The sequence below is a fragment of the Vigna unguiculata genome, chromosome 4, assembly GCF_004118075.2.
Source record: "Vigna unguiculata cultivar IT97K-499-35 chromosome 4, ASM411807v1, whole genome shotgun sequence".
Classification (NCBI taxonomy): Eukaryota; Viridiplantae; Streptophyta; class Magnoliopsida; order Fabales; family Fabaceae; genus Vigna; species Vigna unguiculata.
The window spans coordinates 34,266,666-34,286,154 of NC_040282.1; the positions used below are offsets into that span (position 1 = coordinate 34,266,666).

A 19,489-nucleotide genomic window follows, 5' to 3' on the forward strand; every position below is an offset into this window, starting at 1 on the left:
GATTGAACTGATAGATAGAAGTTTAAGGAAGAGGGAAGAAATGCTTAAGATTCTGAAGTTTCATTTGCAGAGGGCACAGAATCGGATGAAGCAAGCGGCTGATAAGCATAGATCAGAAAGGAGTTTTGAAGTGGGAGACTTGGTGTTTGTGAAACTGCACCCGTATAGACAGGTCTCGGTGGCTAACAGAACTAATGCTAAATTGAGTCCTAAATTCTTTGGCCCTTTTGAAATCTTGAGTAAGGTTGGTGCAGTAGCTTACAAGTTGAAACTGCCTGTTGGTTCTAAGGTGCATAGTGTCTTCCATGTGTCTCAGTTGAAGAAGCATATTGGAGAAAACAGTATGGTGTCTGGTTTACCCCTGTCAGAGGAGGAACAGCAGGCCAAAGAACCAGAAACTATATTGGATCGTATGACTGTGAAGAGGCAGGGTAGAGCTGTCACCAAGGTGTTGGTCAAGCGGAAACATCAGCTACCTGAAGATTCAACTTGGGAGTACTATTATGATTTGAAGAAAAAATTTCCTTTTTTCAATTCTTGAGGTCAAGCAATTGTTTAAGGAAGGGGCTATGATACGATCATTGTTTATAAGGACCGTATGAGAGTATAAAATACGTATACTGGTTGCTGTTTCTGTTAGGAAGTTAGTTAAAAACTGTTAGTAACTAATAAATAGGAAGAATGCATTCTGTTATGGGGCATTCATTCATTCTTTTCAGGAAACAAATTTCCTTCTGTATCCTCTATACTCTTGCATGTGAATGAGATTCGGATTCTATTCTCACATTAGAATACCTATTGTTCGTTATCAATCTTCGAATACCCTGTATTCCTAGTTGGTTTCATCACAAGGTTTCATCACAAGGTGAGATTCCATCTTTCTTTGGGAACATCTGCACATTGCAGAGTTTAGACCTCTCAAGCAACAAGTTGAGTGGGAATATTTCTATCTTTTTTCCAGAATTCATCATGGTGCAACAGACACGTGTTTCAGTATTTGTATTTATCTAATAACCAGATTACAGATGCGATACCTAAAAGCATCGGATTACTATCTGAATTGCTGATTTTGTTCTTGGATGGAAATCATTTGGAGGGTGATGTCACTGAATCCCATCTTTCCAACTTTTCCAAATTACAGAAATTATCCTTGTCAAATAACTCTCTGTCTCTAAAAATAGTCCCTGATTGGGTTCCTCCTTTCCAATTATTTTACTTGGGACTAAGATCTTGCAAGTTGGGCCCCACCTTTCCCAGTTGGCTGCAGACTCAACGCTCCTTAACTTACCTGAATATTTCTGATACCAGGCTTAACGGTTCAGTACCAGAATGGTTTTGGAACAACCTACAAAATATGGAAATTTTGGATATGTCACACAACAATCTAACAGGTCCAATTTTCAATTTGCAACCAAAGCTTCTTTTCGGTCCCCTTATATTTCTAAATTCAAATCAATTTGAGGTTATAGTTCCCTCATTTTTGCTACAAGCTTCATTCCTTCTGCTCAATGAAAATAAATTTTCCTATTTGCCTTCATTTTGTGAGCAACGCAGAGCTACATTCGTGATGATTCTAGATTTATCAAACAATGCAATAGAGGGGCAACTTCCAGATTGTTGGAATTCTGTACACAATTTACGGATTCTAGATTTAAGCCACAATGAACTATCAGGGAAGATTCCCGAGTCCATGGGCTCCCTTGTGCACTTGAATGCATTGGTTTTACGAAACAACAATTTGATGGGTGAATTTCCTTCTACGTTGAAGAATTGCAGCTATTTAGTTGTGCTGGATGTGAGAGGAAATATATTATCCGGCTCAATACCATCATGGATTGGAGAAAGTATGAACCAACTAGTCATCTTGAATATGCAACAGAATAACTTCTCCGGAAGCATTCCTAATGATCTTTGTAATTTGAAGCACTTGCAGTTGTTGGATCTTTCGTGGAATATGTTATCAAAAGGAATTCCAACATGCTTAAAGAATTTGACTGCCATGTCTGAACAAGGATTCAATGGAAATACTATTTTATATTATGTAGTTAGTGCCCAAGGATACATGTTCTTTGGTATGGATGCTTATATGTCAAACATTAGATGGATGTGGAAAGGTGTGGAACATGAGTTCAAAATTCGACATCTGTCTTTCAAAAGCATTGATCTTTCTAGTAATAATTTAACGGGTGAAATACCAAAAGAGATTGGGTATTTGGTTGGGCTAGTTTCTTTGAATTTATCCAGAAATAATCTGAGTGGAAAAATTCCTTCAGAGATGGGAAATTTAAGTTTCCTAGAGTCCCTTGACTTACAAAGAAATCACATCAGTGGTGAAATTCCTTTCTCACTTTCTGAAATCGATTTTCTTGGCATATTAGATTTGTCACACAACTCTCTCTCTGGAAGAATCCCATCAGGAAGACACTTTGAAACCTTTGATGTCTCAAGTTTTGAAGGGAATGTTGGGCTTTGTGGTGAACAACTTAACAAAACTTGTTCTGGAGATGGAAATCAGACAACAATAAAGCCTCATGAACATGGAATATTCTATGAGGCATTTTACATAAGCATGGGCATAGGATACTTCATTGGATTTTGGGGCTTATTGGGGCCAAAACTACTTTGGCGTCCTTGGAGAAATTATTACATCAGATTTGTGAACAGACTGATAAACTATATATATGCGTGGTTCTGGTGAATGTGACAAAGTGTTCCTCTCGTAGCTCAAAGGCAGAAAGGTATGTTATAACTCCCTTATGAGATTCCATATGTTTACTATTAACGAGTGAATTAGTTTTTGAAAAGTTTTTTCTCCTAGAAACTTGGTAAAGCGAGATATAATACTCAAATCACAGTACTTCTTCTGCTTATACTTATTTTCTATATATGCAGCCATATGTACTTTATGAGCGATCTTTTGTAACATTTTAGTTCATATTTGTTCGTTTCAGGATCTGAGAATCTCTTTTCTATGGTCCACAATTCTCTTATACTGCAGTTACTAACTCTAATTTTTCGAAACAGTTTTCGTTTCTCTCTTGAATGCTGAAAATTTTGATTTATTTATTACTACCATTAGAAAACATGGTTAACGGATAACCTTAGTCTTCAAGCATACAATCACATAACGAAATTAACCCTAAACTATGAAAGAGTTAGATGGAAATACGTAGAAGGATTAGTCCTTAATTTCTCGTTAAAGGATTTCTGAGTAACAAAAATGAAAGAATTCATGTTATTCCTAGAGCTGAGAAGGTTATTCCAAAATCCCGCAAAACTCGTACATATATTTAAATATATTATGTCTTTATCTTATAATTCGCCGAATTAATTTTTGTTTAAAAAAAGAATGCAGGTGTTGCAGATGCTCTACACGCTTCTTGATCAGAGAGAAAATCAAAGTTGGGTTGCACAAGGGCAAGATATTTATTTAGTTTTGTCCTTTACAGAATTTTGTGTGTAAGGAATAAATTGAAAAATCTTGTTTCCAGAAACTTGTTACGATTTGGTTATATTTTATGGTATATTCTATATCAATATAATAATATATATATATATATATATATATATATATATATATATATATATATACATGAAGATTTTTTTTTTTTACATACCAATTTTACTTTTTAAAATATAATTATTTATTAAATTTTTAAAAATTGATCGTTATTTTATATACTTCTAAAAAATAGTTTAATCGTTATTTTCTCATTTTTTGATATATTTTATTTTACTTTTAATAAATATAATTATATTTTATATATTAATTTAAAATGTTATATTATCATCACCTATTAATATAATATCACTAATTAATATAATATCATGCGCACGTTAATATTAAAAATATAATGTTGTCTCCTATTCAATTACTACTTATATGTGTGATATCCCATAGACAATAATTGTATGACTCTCATTTTTTTAATTCTTTATTTTTTAATGTGATTTAACATGGGTCATTGATTAATGAATTATTGTTTTCTGTGAGAATTAATGATCTACACTAACATTGTGTTTGGATGAAGCATTTCAACAATACTAAGAAATTGAAATGCATTGTATTTGAATTGCTTGCAATTAAATTCCCTTCCTTTTCTAAATAACTTGTTTGGATAAAGATATTAAAATACCTTACATTTCAATTTCTTGTTTGGATAAAATAATTGAATTTCTTGTGAGATAAAATTTCATTTTATCAATATTTATTTTAGGCTTAATTATGTTTTGAATTCATGATAAATTTGGAAACAGGTCGGTCAGGCTTGTCGGGTCAACGAGTCGGTCAGGTCATTGGGCCTGCCCGATACATTTAGGTCGTCAGGCCCGCCCGACACCTCTAGGACATTTGGCTCACCAAACCCGTGTGGGTCGTCGGGCTTACTCGACCCGTTTGTGTCATCAGGTCGGTCCGATCCACCAGGATCATCTGGCCAACCCAACCTGTCATGGTTGTCGGGTTTGCCGGGTCTGTTTGGGGTTGAATCCAGAGTGTGAGGTTGAGTAAGAAGAATTTCAAATTCCACCTTTTTTTAGAGTATTTGAATTTCTTCGAATTTAGCTAATTGAAATACTTCAAAAAACTGCATGCATTTTAAATTCTTTTTAATTTCTTTTTCCAAACAAAGAATTTCATTGCAAAGAATTTCAAATTCTCCAAATAAATGAATCACCCTCTTGAATTGCCCCGTCCAAACACACCATAAGTCTATCAAAAAATAAAAAATGAGAATAAAGAAATAAGAGTCAAAATATAATTTTTCTATTTGATAATTTATCTTCCACGTAGTTTCCTGTTATTTCTTATTTGTAACTCCGACGTAAATTTGTGATGTAAAGAAGAATACAAGAAGATAACTAGCATCCCCACGCTTTGCGTTAGACCACTGATTATATACATTTCTCCGTTAAAATTTCGACGCATATCATTCAAATTTGCATCAAACTGTAGTTGTGATCAAGGGGTTTGAGATTCAATCTATGATGATCTAAATTTTTATGAATTTATATTTTTGGAATTTAAATCTAATCTAATTAATTAGATTTATATTGGATTTAAATTAGATTTTTTTTTGAATTTTAAAATTGAAAATGAAGGTGGGTCTAAGTCTTGCTAAAGTAGTTGAGGACATTAAATAAAACCGATCTAGAAGTACAAAAAATTCAGATTTAATACACGAACTTAGCAATTATTTTAGAAATTCAAGACTATTAAATTGTTTCCATAAAAGACCAAAATTCAATTACTTTATTATCAATGGTATTTTTAATGATATTTATAATAATACAAGCAACGGTTTTTTTATTGTAATATAAAATACTCGTATATTTATTTAGTTTAAATATTATATATTACTTAAATAATTTGATATTGAATTTCATATATTATTTTTTCATCATATATTATAGTTTTAAATTATGTATATTTATCAAACATGTTATTACTTTCAAATAATAACAAAATATATATTGATTTACCACAAACATGGTTGTTGTATTATACATTTTCTAGCTTTTCTTGTGGGTCAGAAAGATAGGGAACCACATGAAAAACTTAAACGTAAAACAAAAAAACAGACTTTGATGTTTTAGTCTTTGCAGAAATTTCATGCAAAGACAAATTTTGGTGATAATTTGAAATGATACCTAACCAGTTCTATAAGAATTTATAGGACAATTTTTCTAAATATACAATGAAAAATATTGCTGAAAAGTTGTTATCATTACTATATTTTTACATTTATTATGTTTTTATCACCGTATAATATTTCCACTACTTACTTTCTCTAAATCTGTCTATCTATCTATTTAGTTATCTAATTATCTCTCTATATAAAAGAATTAATGTGTTTTATAGTTCTCAAAATATATATAGTTGCATTTGTTTCTTCTAAAATATGTTTCCTAACTCTTTTAATTGTTTGGAAAACTGAATGTGTTGTCACATTAAATTTGAAATTGAAACAATTGCAAAGACTTTGAGAAGTTTCTGCAGAAATTTTGTATAAAGACAAATTTGGAATTTGAAACAATTACATGGATTGTGAAAAGTCCCTGCAGAAATTTTGTATAAAGACAAATTAAACTTTCACATTCCTTGTTTTTCCTGAAATCTCATCGCCTGAGAAAGACCATCATTGTCATAAGAATAGAGTGTGTGGAGGAGCGGATAATAAAATGGTGGTTCTAAAAGATCTTACAAAAATTAAAAAAATAAAAATAGCGCATTGATATATTCGATGTAAACTTTGTAAGAGTTTTGAAAAAATAATGTGTTTTATTTTATATGGACTTATAAACCTTAACAAATTTATTTCAGCACAATAACAAATCAGTTTTTAGAGTATTCATTTCATCTTTTAATTTTGAAACTCTATTTTTATGTCAATTATTTATCCTTCTTTCGGTCTATTAACAGGACAAACTTATTTGATTCTTAGTACATTTCATTAAACGTGTCTCCTAGTTATCGATAAGTTAGTTGATATTGACATCAGCGCAAGAAAGGTTTTTAGCATTGATTTTTTCGACATTGTATTTCGGTTTTCAATTCAAAACACATTAAGGTGAAATAAAATAAAAAAAAGACTCTATTGATTTTTTATTACAAATCGAAGCATACACATCAACAATAGACTTCATTATCTCTAAAATCAAGCCCAAAACAATATAAGTTTATAAAAAATAAATAAAGGAATAGGTTTCAGTTCTAAAAAACAACCGAAGCAGATTTGATTGTACGCTTTGGTGCTTTGGTTCACTAGGTAACCGAAACCTATTGTCGTATTAAAAATAAATAAATCATTCACTAATTCTCGCACTGTATTAAATAACTTCAAAAATTAGACCAAAATTTAATATCACCATATGAACTATAAATAAGTAACATAGGTAAAATTTGAGAACTAGTATTCAAATAGATTTACATGCAATTTTGATGCTTTTGTGATACATATGCAAAAAGAAATAAATCAAATATATCATCATATCATTTTTAGGTTCAGATGAGGGAAATGCAAACTTGGGAACATAGAGAGGGGGAGAGAGAGAGAGAAAAGAGAAAACTTGGAAACGAAGGGTGCACAATAGCAACACAATAGAGAGAGAGCAAGAAGAGAAATAGAGAGAAAAGAGAAAAATTGGAAACGAATGGTGCGCAATAGCGGCGCAATTTTGTGGCAAGGAAGTAACTTTTCAAAAAATTTAATCCTAAGTAGAAGAATATGCTTCAATTCTTTGTAGAACCTATATACTAGTATAGACTTCAGTTATTTTAGATTCGAATTCTATAGTTGTGCAAATAATTTAAAAAATGTCACTACCTTTTGAAAGACTTCTTTTTTCTTGAAACTAAAGCCTTTAGGTGATTTCAAATGTGTTTTCTGCACTAATATGAAGAAATCCTATCCTCCCATCAAACAAATATATACTTCTTCATTCTCCCTTGATGAAGCACTTGGTGAAGACTTATCATTATCTTTCCAAATTATATATGTTCTTCTACCTTTGCCTCCTTTCTCAATCTTTTTACACTATCTTGATTCTATTGCTTTGATTGTTTGGACATTCAATTTTGATATATCCCTATTTTTCACTATCAAAACAAAGTAAAATTTGTTGAATTAAAATCATATTTCTTATTCACGTATTTTATTTAAGGATAGTTTTTGTCATTGTTTCTTTTCTTCAAAAACCCTTCAAATTTCTTAACAAGTAAAGATAGATTTTGAGCCAATGTGTTCATCATTTTTCTTCACCATTTTCGTCTTTTTACACAATTGTCTTCAAGGAAAGACTCTTATTCTTCTTCTTGTCACAACCCTCCAATTTAACCAATAATCTATTTATTTCCAACTCATGTTCTCTCAATTTTCCAAATAAGGATATTATAGTCATTGAAGACAAGGCCTTCATAATAGTGTAGTGACTTTAAGTTGCCTACTCCTATATGCATTTCAACATCCTTGATATTCAACTAATTTTGTTTTTCAAAAACTTTTCCAATTCCAATAAGATGATTTACAAGTTGTCTAATGGGTTTATGCACATATGTAATGATTTTTATTGCTACATGGTGAAGAGTTCATAGTCTTGGATCAATGAATGCTTTGTAGCTCTTAACATTCGGTGTACCTTCATGTGTGACTTCTAGTGTATTCCACATGTCCTTTGTTGAGATGCACTAAGACACTTTAAATAATTCATCAAGATTTAAAACATATCTCATATTTTTTTCATATAGTCATATTAAGCCTTTTTTTTTCAGCATTAGACCATCTATACCAAGGTTTTTCAATGAATTCATTGTCAACAACATGCATAGGGATGAAAGTATCATTTTGAATTGCATCCTAGATTCCTTTACCAATGGATTTAATACATATATTCATTCTTATTTTCCAAAACTAGTAACTAACCCTCTAAATATAGGTGGTAAAATGAAACTTGTTCTCAAGTATTTTCTTGAAAACCATATTGGGGCTTGACTAAATTTCAATAAGATGTTGATACCAATTGTTAAATTTAGGGTTTGAGTTTAAGAGAGGGAACACAATGAATTGAACTAATTCCAATTTTTGAAATAAAATAACAAATGGTTCTCTCCTGCTTACGTATGCAAGCCAGAAAATCAACACAAATCACAACTAGACTCATTCTTGTACAATCAGAGTCATCAAACGTGCATCTTAAATATAAAATAGAGCCAAAACATACAAGATACTTCAAGAAAACATGAAAACTCTATCTTCCCTTACCTTGACAAAAGCTACTGTGAGGGGGAACCTTAAGAGGAAGGAACACCAAAACCTGGAACTGCGTAAGAAACTGAAAACAGAACATAGGAGGGCGTAAAGGAAACTAGTTCAGAGTTGAACATGGAACTAAAGCTTAGGGACAAAAAATGAAAATGGAACAGAAGTTGGAGATTTATTTACTTGGAAGAAAAATGTTTGATGAGCTCGAAGTAAGAGCTCGCACTAGCCCTAACTCAGCTTCTGCTTGAATGAGTACAAGCAAATGAGTTAGAGAGGAAAAAAAGAACTGTGAAGAGTAAAGATATTTGGAGGATGAGCTATGGTAGAAAATCTAAACAATTTTTCTGAAAATACCAAAAGCTAAAAGACTGACTTGACTTATCACTTGACCTGGATCAAGTTAAGGGATAAAAAGTGGATCTCACTGTGAGAAAAGAAGTCCCACATCGATGGGAACTTACTTTGGGGCTTACTTTTAATGTTATAAAAGGAGTCTAGTGTTTCCTTAGGAAATCATTCCAAAGTCTCTCCCTTTCTATTCCTTTTGCTTTATTGGCTTGAGAGAAGAATTAAGAGAGAATATTAGTTTCTCCTCTAAGAGAGAAGGTTAGTTTCTCCTTTAAGGTTCTCCTTGTATTAGTTTTTCCTATTTCCAAGAGAGGGGTTGTCATTGTTTATCCTTGGAATTAGAGAGAATGGTATGTAATTTTTCCTTTCCTTGAATAAATTATATTCATTTCCTATTATCTATTTTTGTTCCTTTATTTTCATCTTTTATTTTAGTTGTGAGTACTTGTGCTAGTACTCTGATACCCAACAGTGGTATCAGAGCCGTTGGTTCGTGGGATTATATTCCGTTGCTATTGTCATTGGAATAGTGCTGTGATAGTGGATAAAGTGTGGTAGTGTGAAAGTGCATGTCAAGGAAAGTTCTGGCTAGGAAAGACTTGGTACTTAAGTGTGTCCATTAGTGACCCACCTCTCTTTCCTGGGAATTACCTGGTGCACCGGTTCACGGTCTGCCTCCATTGTTCCAGTAGACAGTACTATTCATAGTGAGAAGTGCATAAGTCGGTTTTAAAGCCATGACAACAAGATACGAGATAGAGAGGTTCAATGGAAAAAATTTTCTCATTGTAGAAACTGAAGATGAAGGCAATTTTGAGAAAGGACAATTGTTTAGAAGCAATTGAAGAAAAACCTGAGAGCATTACAGATAAAAAGTGGAAGGAAATAGATAACAATGTTATAGCAAATTTGCACTTAGCATTGGCATATGCGGTTTTATCCAGCATTGCGGGGAAGACTACAGCGAAGGAGATTTGGGATACTCTCACAAGCCTGTACGAGGTTAAGTCACTTCACACAAGAATATTCTTGAAGAGAAAACTCTATACTCTTCGAATGAGTGAGTCCACATCAGTGACATACCACATCAACAATCTAAATACATTGTTTGCGCAAATTTCAGTGGCAAATTTCAACATAATTGAAAACGAAGGTGCGGAGCTTCTACTACAGAGTTTACCTGATTCGTATGATCAGCTTGTCATCAACATTACAAATTACAACGTTGTTGACCTCCTACACTTTGAGGATGTTGCCGGAGCTGCTCTTGAAGAAGAATCCAGGCGAAAGAACAAAGAGGATATGGTGGAAAGTGCAAGGCAAATAGAAGTTTTGGTGATGACAAGATGTAGATCAACAGAACATGGATCTAGTGGGAGTCAGTCTCATGATAGATGTCAAAATAAGAAGCATCTCAAATGCTACCATTGTGGCAAAAGAGGGCATGTGAAGAAAGATTGTTGGCATTTGAAGAATGGAGGAAAGAACTCTGAGGCATCAACCTCACAAGGTTGTATGAAAAATACCTCGGAGGACGAAGATATTCTGTGAAGAAGATGAGAGATATGGTAAGTCATGAAAGCTCAGAAGATCATGGCAGATGTGTATGTGCTTTTGGGAGATACATTGCAGGATGCTAATGCAATGATTGCATCGAAAAGTCAAAAAGAAACGGTGTTGACGTGACATCGTAAACTTGGGTATAAGTCAGAGTGAAGTTTGCAAATCCAGGCAGAACGTAATCTTTTACTCGGGCTCAAGAAGGTTGTTTTTCCTCTGCACGAGCACTGTGTGGTAAGCCAACAAACATAGTCATAGATCGCAGATTACTAGTTTGACTACCGGGAAAAAGGAAAACACAAGAAGACTTGATTTATTCTGATGTAAGGGAATCACCAGAGTTATCACTAGGAGAATCAAAGTTTACTCCAGGAGATTGTGGGTGTACTACATCAAGAGGAAGTCAAATGTGTTGTTACCAGTTCAAGGAATCCAAAGCACGAATAGAGCTTGAAACTAGGGGAAAGTAAGTGCTTGGGCTGTGCTAACAATGTGAACGGGTACCACCTGTGGGTCCCACTACCCACAAGGTTATTGTTAAGCATAAATGAAATGATGCTCCAACCAGAAGGCGTTAAAAAACAAGAAAACTTGGTTTGCATGGTTGAACAAATCTCAGTACGGTTTAAAGAGAGCACTCAGGTGTTCGTACTAGAGATTTGATTCCTTCATAAGCCTCGGTTACAACAGACTGGGTGTTTAAACCATTTCTGCTTAACAAGGTTATTGTTAAACAGAAATAAAATGATGCTCCAACTAGAAGGCGTTAAAAAACAAGAAAACTTGGTTTGCATGGTTGAACAAATCTCAGTATGATTTAAAGAGAGCGCTCAGGTGTTCGTACTAGAGATTTGATTCCTTCATAAGCCTCGGTTACAACAGACTGGGTGTTTAGACCATTGATGTTGTATGTGGATGACATGTTGGAGGTAGGCCCCAACAAAGTTCAAATCTAGGAATTGAAGGCACAATTGGCTAGGAAGTATGAGAAGAAGGACTTGGAACCAGCAAACAAGGATTTCAGGGATGCAAATTCACCGAGACAAAAAAAGATAGGAAGGTTTGACTTTCTCAGAAGAAATACTTACTGATAATCTTGTGGCGCTTCAACATGCAAGATTGCAAGCCAATTTCTACCCCACTTTCTATCAATTGTTCCTCACGTATGAGTCCTAGCAGTGAAGCAGAGAGGATGGAGAAGTCTCGAGTACTGAGTGCATCGGTGGTGGACAATCTTATAAATGCTATGATGTATACAAGACCAGACATTGCACAAGGAGTAGGAGTGGTTAGTAGGTTCATGGCAGGTTTGGTGGAGAGTAGTGAAGTATTGACAAAAGGTCCTTAGATAGAACCTCAGGTGTTGCATTGCGTTTCAGAGGATCAGAATTATGTGTCAATAAAGTCTATGTGGATTCGATCCTGCTGAAGTCTATTAGATGAACAAGCAACATGAAGGCAGAGAATAAAGCATGGTGTGAAGATTTGATTAATTTCATCAAAATCTTCAAGTGGGAGATTGTGAGAAAAGAAGTCCCACATCGATGGGAACTCACTTTGAGGCTTACTTTTAATGTTATAAATGGAGTCCAGTGTTTCCTTAGGAAATTATTCCAAAGTCTCTCCCTTTCTATTCCTTTTGCTTTATTGGCTTGAGAGAAAAATTAAGAGAGAATATTAGTTTCTCCTCTAAGAGAGAAAGTTAGTTTCTCCTTTAAGGTTCTCCTTGTATTAGTTTTTCCTATTTCCAAGAGAGGGGTTGTCATTGTTTTATCCTTGGAATTAGAGAGAATGGTATGTAATTTTTTCTTTCCTTGAATAAATTATATTCATTGTCTATTATCTATTTTTTTCCTTTATTTTCATCTTTTATTTTAGTTGTGAGTACTTGTACTAGTACTCTAATACCCAACACTCACATCATATTTTATTTTACCTTTTTTTCATAAAATTTATGTAAAAAAATTATGTTAAGGGAAAAAATAAAAACCATTATGTAAAATATGTTTAAAATTTCAGGAGTAAAGAATATTATTTAAAATATTGAATTATCAATATATATAATAAATTCAAGAGTCTTGAAATATTGACTTTTAATTGAAATATTATATATATATATATATATCCTATTTAACAGAGTGGCCCACAATAATTTATTCTATAATGAAGATATTACACATTTTCAATCCTGACCACTAGATTAAAGAATATAAGAAGGTATTACTTGTACCAAGATAAGAGTATGAATTGAAATGACAAACACAAAAAATGAAATTTTATAAAAGAAATAATAATCACCTAATTATCATTTGCGTGCAAGGAATGCAATCACATCAAATTTAAAAGTTTTTTGTAATCAAGCATTTCTTAGAAAGGGACATTTTCAAAACGTACTCTAAGGTGAACCACACATGTCAACTAGTGACCTTTTTTGATAATGTAATTAAAAAGACTAGGTTGCTACTTTTTTTTCAAAAATGCTCTTGATAATATAAAAAAGAAAGCAGTTGATTGGTTGTATACTTTATAAGAAAGTTAGAAATGATCTCAGATAATAAAAAGTATAAATAAGTATTAGCATAAACAAGAGAGCAAGAAAAACGAATTTAAATTGAATACCACCAAAGGGTAGTTAAGGAAATAAATTATATACACGTTAATCCGCTAGCCACACTATCAGCCATATATATAAATCCTATTGGTTGGTTTTGCCATGAATAGTTCAAAACCTCTGTTTTAGTGTTACTTATTTCATCAGCTACTACATAATGTCTTGTTATTATCTGAAACTGTTTTATGCACTTCTTCTGCTGTTGTTGCATGCTGCAGGACCCATTCTCGGGTTGAACAAAAGCGCAGAAATAAAGTGCATAGAGAGGGAGAGACAGGCACTTCTTAACTTCAAACATGGCCTCATAGATGCCTATGACATGCTGTCAACATGGAGGGATGATGAAAACAGTAGAGATTGTTGCAAATGGAAAGGCATTCGTTGTGACCATATAACAGGTCATGTAACCATCCTTCGTCTCCCTGGTTCGAATACACAATCACAATTTTTGAGAGGTGCACTGAATGTCACTTCGTTGTTTGCCTTGCAAAATATTCAACATTTGGATCTCAGCTACAATTATTTCATAGGGAGTCACATCCCGCAACTCATGGGCTCACTAACCAACTTAAGATATCTCAATCTCTACAACTCTTTTTTTAGTGGCAGCATTCCTATCGAAATTGGAAGCCTTACACATTTACGGACTCTGGATCTTGGTAATAACGCTTTTCTCTGTGGGAAAATCCCTTATCAACTTGGAAACCTTACACGCTTAAGGTATCTCGATCTCAGTCACAATTTTCTGGACGGGGAACTCCCTTATCAACTTGCGAATCTGTCACAGTTGAGGCATCTTGATCTTAGTCATAATTCATTTTCTGGAGCACTCCCTTTCCAGGTTGGGAATCTTCCTTTCTTGCACACTCTTAGACTTCCTGGCAATTTTGATGTCAAACCTAAGGATGCACAATGGCTCTCTAATCTCCATTCCTTAACAAATCTTGCCTTGTATTCTTTACATAATCTTGACTGGTTGCAAACCATTATTTTTCCAAATTTAAGAGAGTTGGGGCTAGTTGATTGTTCTCTTTCAGATGCCCAAATTCAATATCTCTTTTATTCACGCCCCAACTTCTCCACTTCTCTTACCATCCTTGATCTTTCTTCTAATATTCTCACATTATCAACATTTCAACTTCTGTCAAACTTTAGCCTTAATCTTCAAGAGCTTTATCTTTCTAATAATAACATTGTTTTATCATCTCCTATCTACTCAAACTTTCCTTCTCTTGTGATCCTTGACCTTTCTAATAATAATGTGACCTCATTGGTCTTTCAAGGTAGTTTCAACTTCAGTTCAAAACTTCAAAATCTTTATTTGTCAAATTGTGGTCTAAGGGATGATAACTTTATCATCTCAGCTATTTCAATTTCGAATTCTTCATCTTCACTTGGCTCGCTTGATCTCTCCTCAAATCTGTTGAAATCATCATCCATATTTTACTGGCTCTTCAACTCCACTACCAATCTTCGTACACTTGAACTTAGTGAAAACATGTTGGAAGGTCCCATTCCAGATGGTTTTGGGAAAGTAATGAACTCTCTTGAAGTTCTTGACCTCTTTGATAACAAACTGCAAGGCGAGATTTCATCTTTCTTTGGGAACATCTGCACATTACAGGAGCTAGACCTCTCAAACAACAAGATGAGTGGGAACATTTCTAACTTGTTTCAAAACTCTTCATGGTGCAACAAACAAGTGTTTCGGTGTTTGTTTTTATATGATAACCAGATTACCGGCATTCTACCTATAAGCATTGGATTGCTATCTGAGTTAGAGTACTTGTTCTTGAATGGAAATTGCTTGGAGGGTGACGTCACTGAATCCCATCTTTCCAGTTTCTCCAAATTAGTATTCTTGGAGTTACAACATAACTCATTGTCACTAAAAATTGGTCCTACTTGGGTTCCTCCTTTCCAATTAATGTTATTGAGATTAGGCTCTTGTAATTTGGGCCCGAAATTTCCAAGTTGGCTTCAGACTCAAAGTTCCTTAGTGTTTCTTGATATTTCTAATAGCAAGCTTAATGATTTCGTACCAGACTGGTTTTGGAACAACTTGCAAAATATGGAAAAGTTAAATATGTCTAACAATAATCTCATTGGTGCAATTCCCAACTTATCATTGAAGCTTCTGTATAGACCGTTCATATTTCTGCATTCAAATCAATTTGAAGGCAAAATTCCACCCTTTTTACTGCAAGCCTCAAAGCTCAATCTCTCCAAAAATAAATTTTCAAATTTGTTTTCATTCTTATGTGATCGAAGCATATCTGCAAATTTGGCTTCTTTAGATTTATCAAACAATCAAATGAAGGGAGAACTGCCAAACTGTTGGAAAAATGTTGATCGGTTATTGTTTCTTGATTTAAGCAACAATAAATTATCAGGGAGGATTCCTGTGTCCATGGGCAGCCTTGTTAAATTGGAAGTCTTGGTTTTACGAAACAATAACCTAATGGGTGAATTACCTTCCACTTTGAAGAACTGCAGTAATTTAATTATGGTGGATGTGAGTAAAAATATGTTGTCTGGTCCAATACCATCATGGATTGGAGAAAATATGCAGCAATTGATAATCTTGAACATGCGAGGGAATCACTTCAGTGGACGTCTTCCAGTTAATCTCTGTTATTTGAAGCGTATTCAATCATTGGATCTTTCAAGGAATTACTTATCGAGAGGTATTCCAACATGCTTAAAGAATTTGACTGTAATGTCTGAAAAGATCATCGACAGAGGTGCAACTCTAAATAATATATATTGGTCTACCAATCTTACTTACCATGAACCTTTTGCTGCTTTTTTATCCAGTTCTGATAATTATACACTTAACATAACATGGATGTGGAAAGGTGTGGAACTGTGGTTTTCAGATCCAGAGTTACAACTTAAGAGCATTGATCTTTCAAGTAATAATTTAACAGGTGAAATACCAAAAGAGATTGGATATTTGGCTGGGCTAGTTTCTCTAAATTTATCTCGAAATTATCTAAGCGGAGAAATTCCTTCTGAGATGGGAGATTTAAGTTCACTGGAGTCCCTTGACTTATCAAGAAATCGTATCAGTGGGGGAATTCCTTTTTCTCTTTCTCAAATTGATGATCTAGGTAAGTTAGATTTATCACACAACTCTCTTTCAGGAAGAATCCCACGAGAAAGACATTTTGAAACCTTTGAAGGCTATAGTTTTGAAGGAAACAGAGATCTTTGTGGTTTTCAACTGAACAAAAGTTGTCCTGGAGATGGAGATCAAAGGACAGTAAAGTTCCCAGAAGTTGAAGCAATCAATGGTGATGAAGACAGTGTCTTTTACGAGGCATTATACATGAGCATGGGAATAGGATTCTTTACTGGATTTTGGGGCTTATTAGGGCCAATACTACTTTGGCATCCTTGGAGAAAGGATTACATGAGATTTGTGAACAGACTGATAAATTATATATTTGAATGGTTATAGGGAATGCAACAAAGTAGTCCTCGTAGCTCATAGGCAAGAAGGTATGTTGCAGCTTCCTTATGATATTCCTTATTTTTATTATTAATAATGACTGAATTAAATTCTTGAAGAAAAAAATTCTCTTGGAATTGGTAAAGCGAGATATAATTCTCAGATCACACTACTTCTTTTGCTTACACTTGTTTTTTATGCACTCATAATACTTTTGTGAGCGATCTTTTTTAGTTCATATGTTCGTTTCAGGATTCTGAGAACCTTTTTCTATGGTTCACACTTCTCTTATACCATAGTCACTAAATTCTACTTAAAACTATAATTTTTCTAAACAGTTTTCGGTTCTCTCTCGAATTCACAAAAATTTGAGAAACTTGATTAGTACCATTGGAAAACATGGTTAACAGGAAACCTTAGTCTTTAAGCATATAATCAGATAACGAAATTAACCCTAAAGTATGAAAGAGTTAGATACTAAATACGTAGAAGAATTAGTCCTTAATTTCTCGTTAAAGGATTTCTGAGTAACAAAAACGAAAGAGTTCATGTTATTAGCTGAGATGGTGATTCCAAAATCCTGCAACTTCAAAAGTCCTACATATATTTAAATATATTATGTCTTTTTCTTGTAATGCACCGAATTAATTTTTGTTTAAAAAAAGAATGCAGGTGTTACAGATGCTCTACACAATTCGGATTAGGGAGGAAATCAATGTTGGGTTGCACAAGGGCAAAATATTTATTTAGTTTTGTCGTTTACAATATTTTGTATGAAAGAAATAAATTGAAAAATCTTGTTTCTAGAAACTTGTTATGATTTGGTTGTATTTTATGATATAATATATTGTAATGTTGTTTCATGTCCGATTAATAAAAGATATATAAATAATTTTTAAAATAGTTGTTAAATATAAAATAATATATATAAAAAAGTTTTTAAGATAACTGTTAAGAATAAATAAGATTTTTAGAATAAAGGTTAAAGATAAATTATTTATTAAATAATTAATTTTTAAAATAATAATTAAAGGTAAAATTAAAATAACGAAACGTGAACACAAAAGAAAATATATTTTTATATATTATTATATGTAAGACTCAATTATTTTCTGTTTTTATTTTAAGGGTTGTCCCTAATCAGTTGAGCATATAGCTGTCAAAACAGGTAATCCGGCCCGACCCGGCTTTATCCACCACGGATTGATGATTTAGTGAGCCAACCCAACCCAGCTCACTTTTTAGAGAGCCAAAAAAATTTGAACCCGACCCGACTCACCACGGGTTGGCGGGTTAAACGGGTTGGCTCACGAGTTCACTTAATTAAAAAAATATTATTTTTTTATATTTTTTTTGAGTCAAAACTAAATTGTAATTCTAATTAAAATTTAAATAAACTTTAATACAATCCAAATGCAAATCAAAATAAAAAAAATACAAATGATTTATGGGTTGAATAAAAAAAAACCTAACATGACCCAAATGTAAAGCCTAACTTAATAAAAATAAATAAAAAACACTTGTGTGACCCTTTCATCTACGGGTTGGTGAGCCCACCCGGCTCACCATGGGTTCAACCCGAATGAGCCGGGTTCTAAATGAGCCGGTTCAAAAATCAACCCGTATTGAAATTTGTAAAAAAATTTCAACCCAACCCGGCCTGAACCCGTGGTGAGCCGGGTTGGCTCGCGAGTTCTAACCCATTTTGACAGCTCTAGCTGGCATAAAGGTTGGTCCATAGGGTGCCAAGGCCTAGGGATGTCAAAAATATCCGTACCCACGGGTATCCGCGGATAAAATCCGCAATGGGTAGAAAACGGATATTAAAAATGGATACCCGCTACCCGTGTGTACGGGTATTTTTGATACCCGCATGTTAACGGGGCGGGTACGGGTATCATAATATCCGTACCCGTGGATACCCGTACCCGCTAAACTTTAATTCACAAAAATACCCATATATATATATATATATATATATATATATATATATATATATATATATATATATATTAGTAAAAAACATTATGGCCTAATTTTTTCTCAGGAATCAATCGGAGAAAGTGATTTTGTTGATCAAAGCACTAATTAAAGAATTTTCATTGTGTTGAATGTTATTTTATATTTATTTTTATGATTATTTGGACTTGTATGGACTTGAGTTTGTTTGAACTCTATTTAAAATGTATGATAGTGATGTATTTTATTTTATTTTATTTTATTTGAATTTATTATTAAATATTTATTTTTTAAATAATTTTGTAAATACCCGTGGGTATCCGTGGATACCCGCGGATATGAAAAAAATAGACGGGTACCCGCATAACGGATACCCGACGGATATGGGTACGGGTACGGGGCGAATATTTATCCAGCGGGTAGGGTACGGGGGAGCTACTACCCGTACCCTACCCCCCGTTGACATCCCTACCAAGGCCCCTAAAGCAGCTAAGGTCCATCATTATGCACCCACCTGCCAAAATCAGTGCTCTCATTCTTCTCCTTTACTCTCCACAGAAGCTCTACTAGGGTTTGGGTGTTACCCTTCTTCGCGTTCGCTCAACTAAATTCTTCAGTCTCATAAGTTGATTTTTCACTGTACCTTTTTCATCCCCAGCTCTGTCATCATAATTCTAACTAAGGTTCACCATGGTAACCCATTTTGAATCTATTTCACTATTTTTCAGCTCGTGAATTTGCTTCGTGGTTTGTAGTACTCACTTGCTTGGGTGTCGGGACATTCTGCTAGCTTTTTCC

The 19,489-nt window shown here is 33.7% G+C and overlaps 2 protein-coding genes across 4 annotated transcripts; both read left to right on the forward strand.

Moving 5' to 3' along the window:
* Positions 1 to 1,188: 1,188 nt before the first annotated feature.
* LOC114181724 (receptor-like protein EIX2) lies at positions 1,189 to 3,503 on the forward strand. Of its 2 annotated transcripts, none has more exons than XM_028068259.1 (2): positions 1,189 to 2,738; positions 3,349 to 3,503. In XM_028068259.1, exon 1 carries the CDS (start codon positions 1,355 to 1,357, stop codon positions 2,696 to 2,698), a length of 1,344 nt encoding a protein of 447 aa, XP_027924060.1. In that variant the 5' UTR covers positions 1,189 to 1,354; the 3' UTR covers positions 2,699 to 2,738; positions 3,349 to 3,503. The 2 variants fall into 2 exon arrangements, with proteins under 2 accessions (XP_027924060.1, XP_027924061.1); XM_028068260.1 differs by having other exon boundaries at positions 3,356 to 3,503.
* A 9,903-nt stretch (positions 3,504 to 13,406) lies between these two features.
* LOC114181769 (receptor-like protein EIX2) lies at positions 13,407 to 17,587 on the forward strand. Of its 2 annotated transcripts, none has more exons than XM_028068318.1 (2): positions 13,407 to 16,782; positions 17,398 to 17,587. In XM_028068318.1, exon 1 carries the CDS (start codon positions 13,436 to 13,438, stop codon positions 16,739 to 16,741), a length of 3,306 nt encoding a protein of 1,101 aa, XP_027924119.1. In that variant the 5' UTR covers positions 13,407 to 13,435; the 3' UTR covers positions 16,742 to 16,782; positions 17,398 to 17,587. The 2 variants fall into 2 exon arrangements, with proteins under 2 accessions (XP_027924119.1, XP_027924118.1); XM_028068317.1 differs by having other exon boundaries at positions 17,405 to 17,587.
* Positions 17,588 to 19,489: the final 1,902 nt, after the last annotated feature.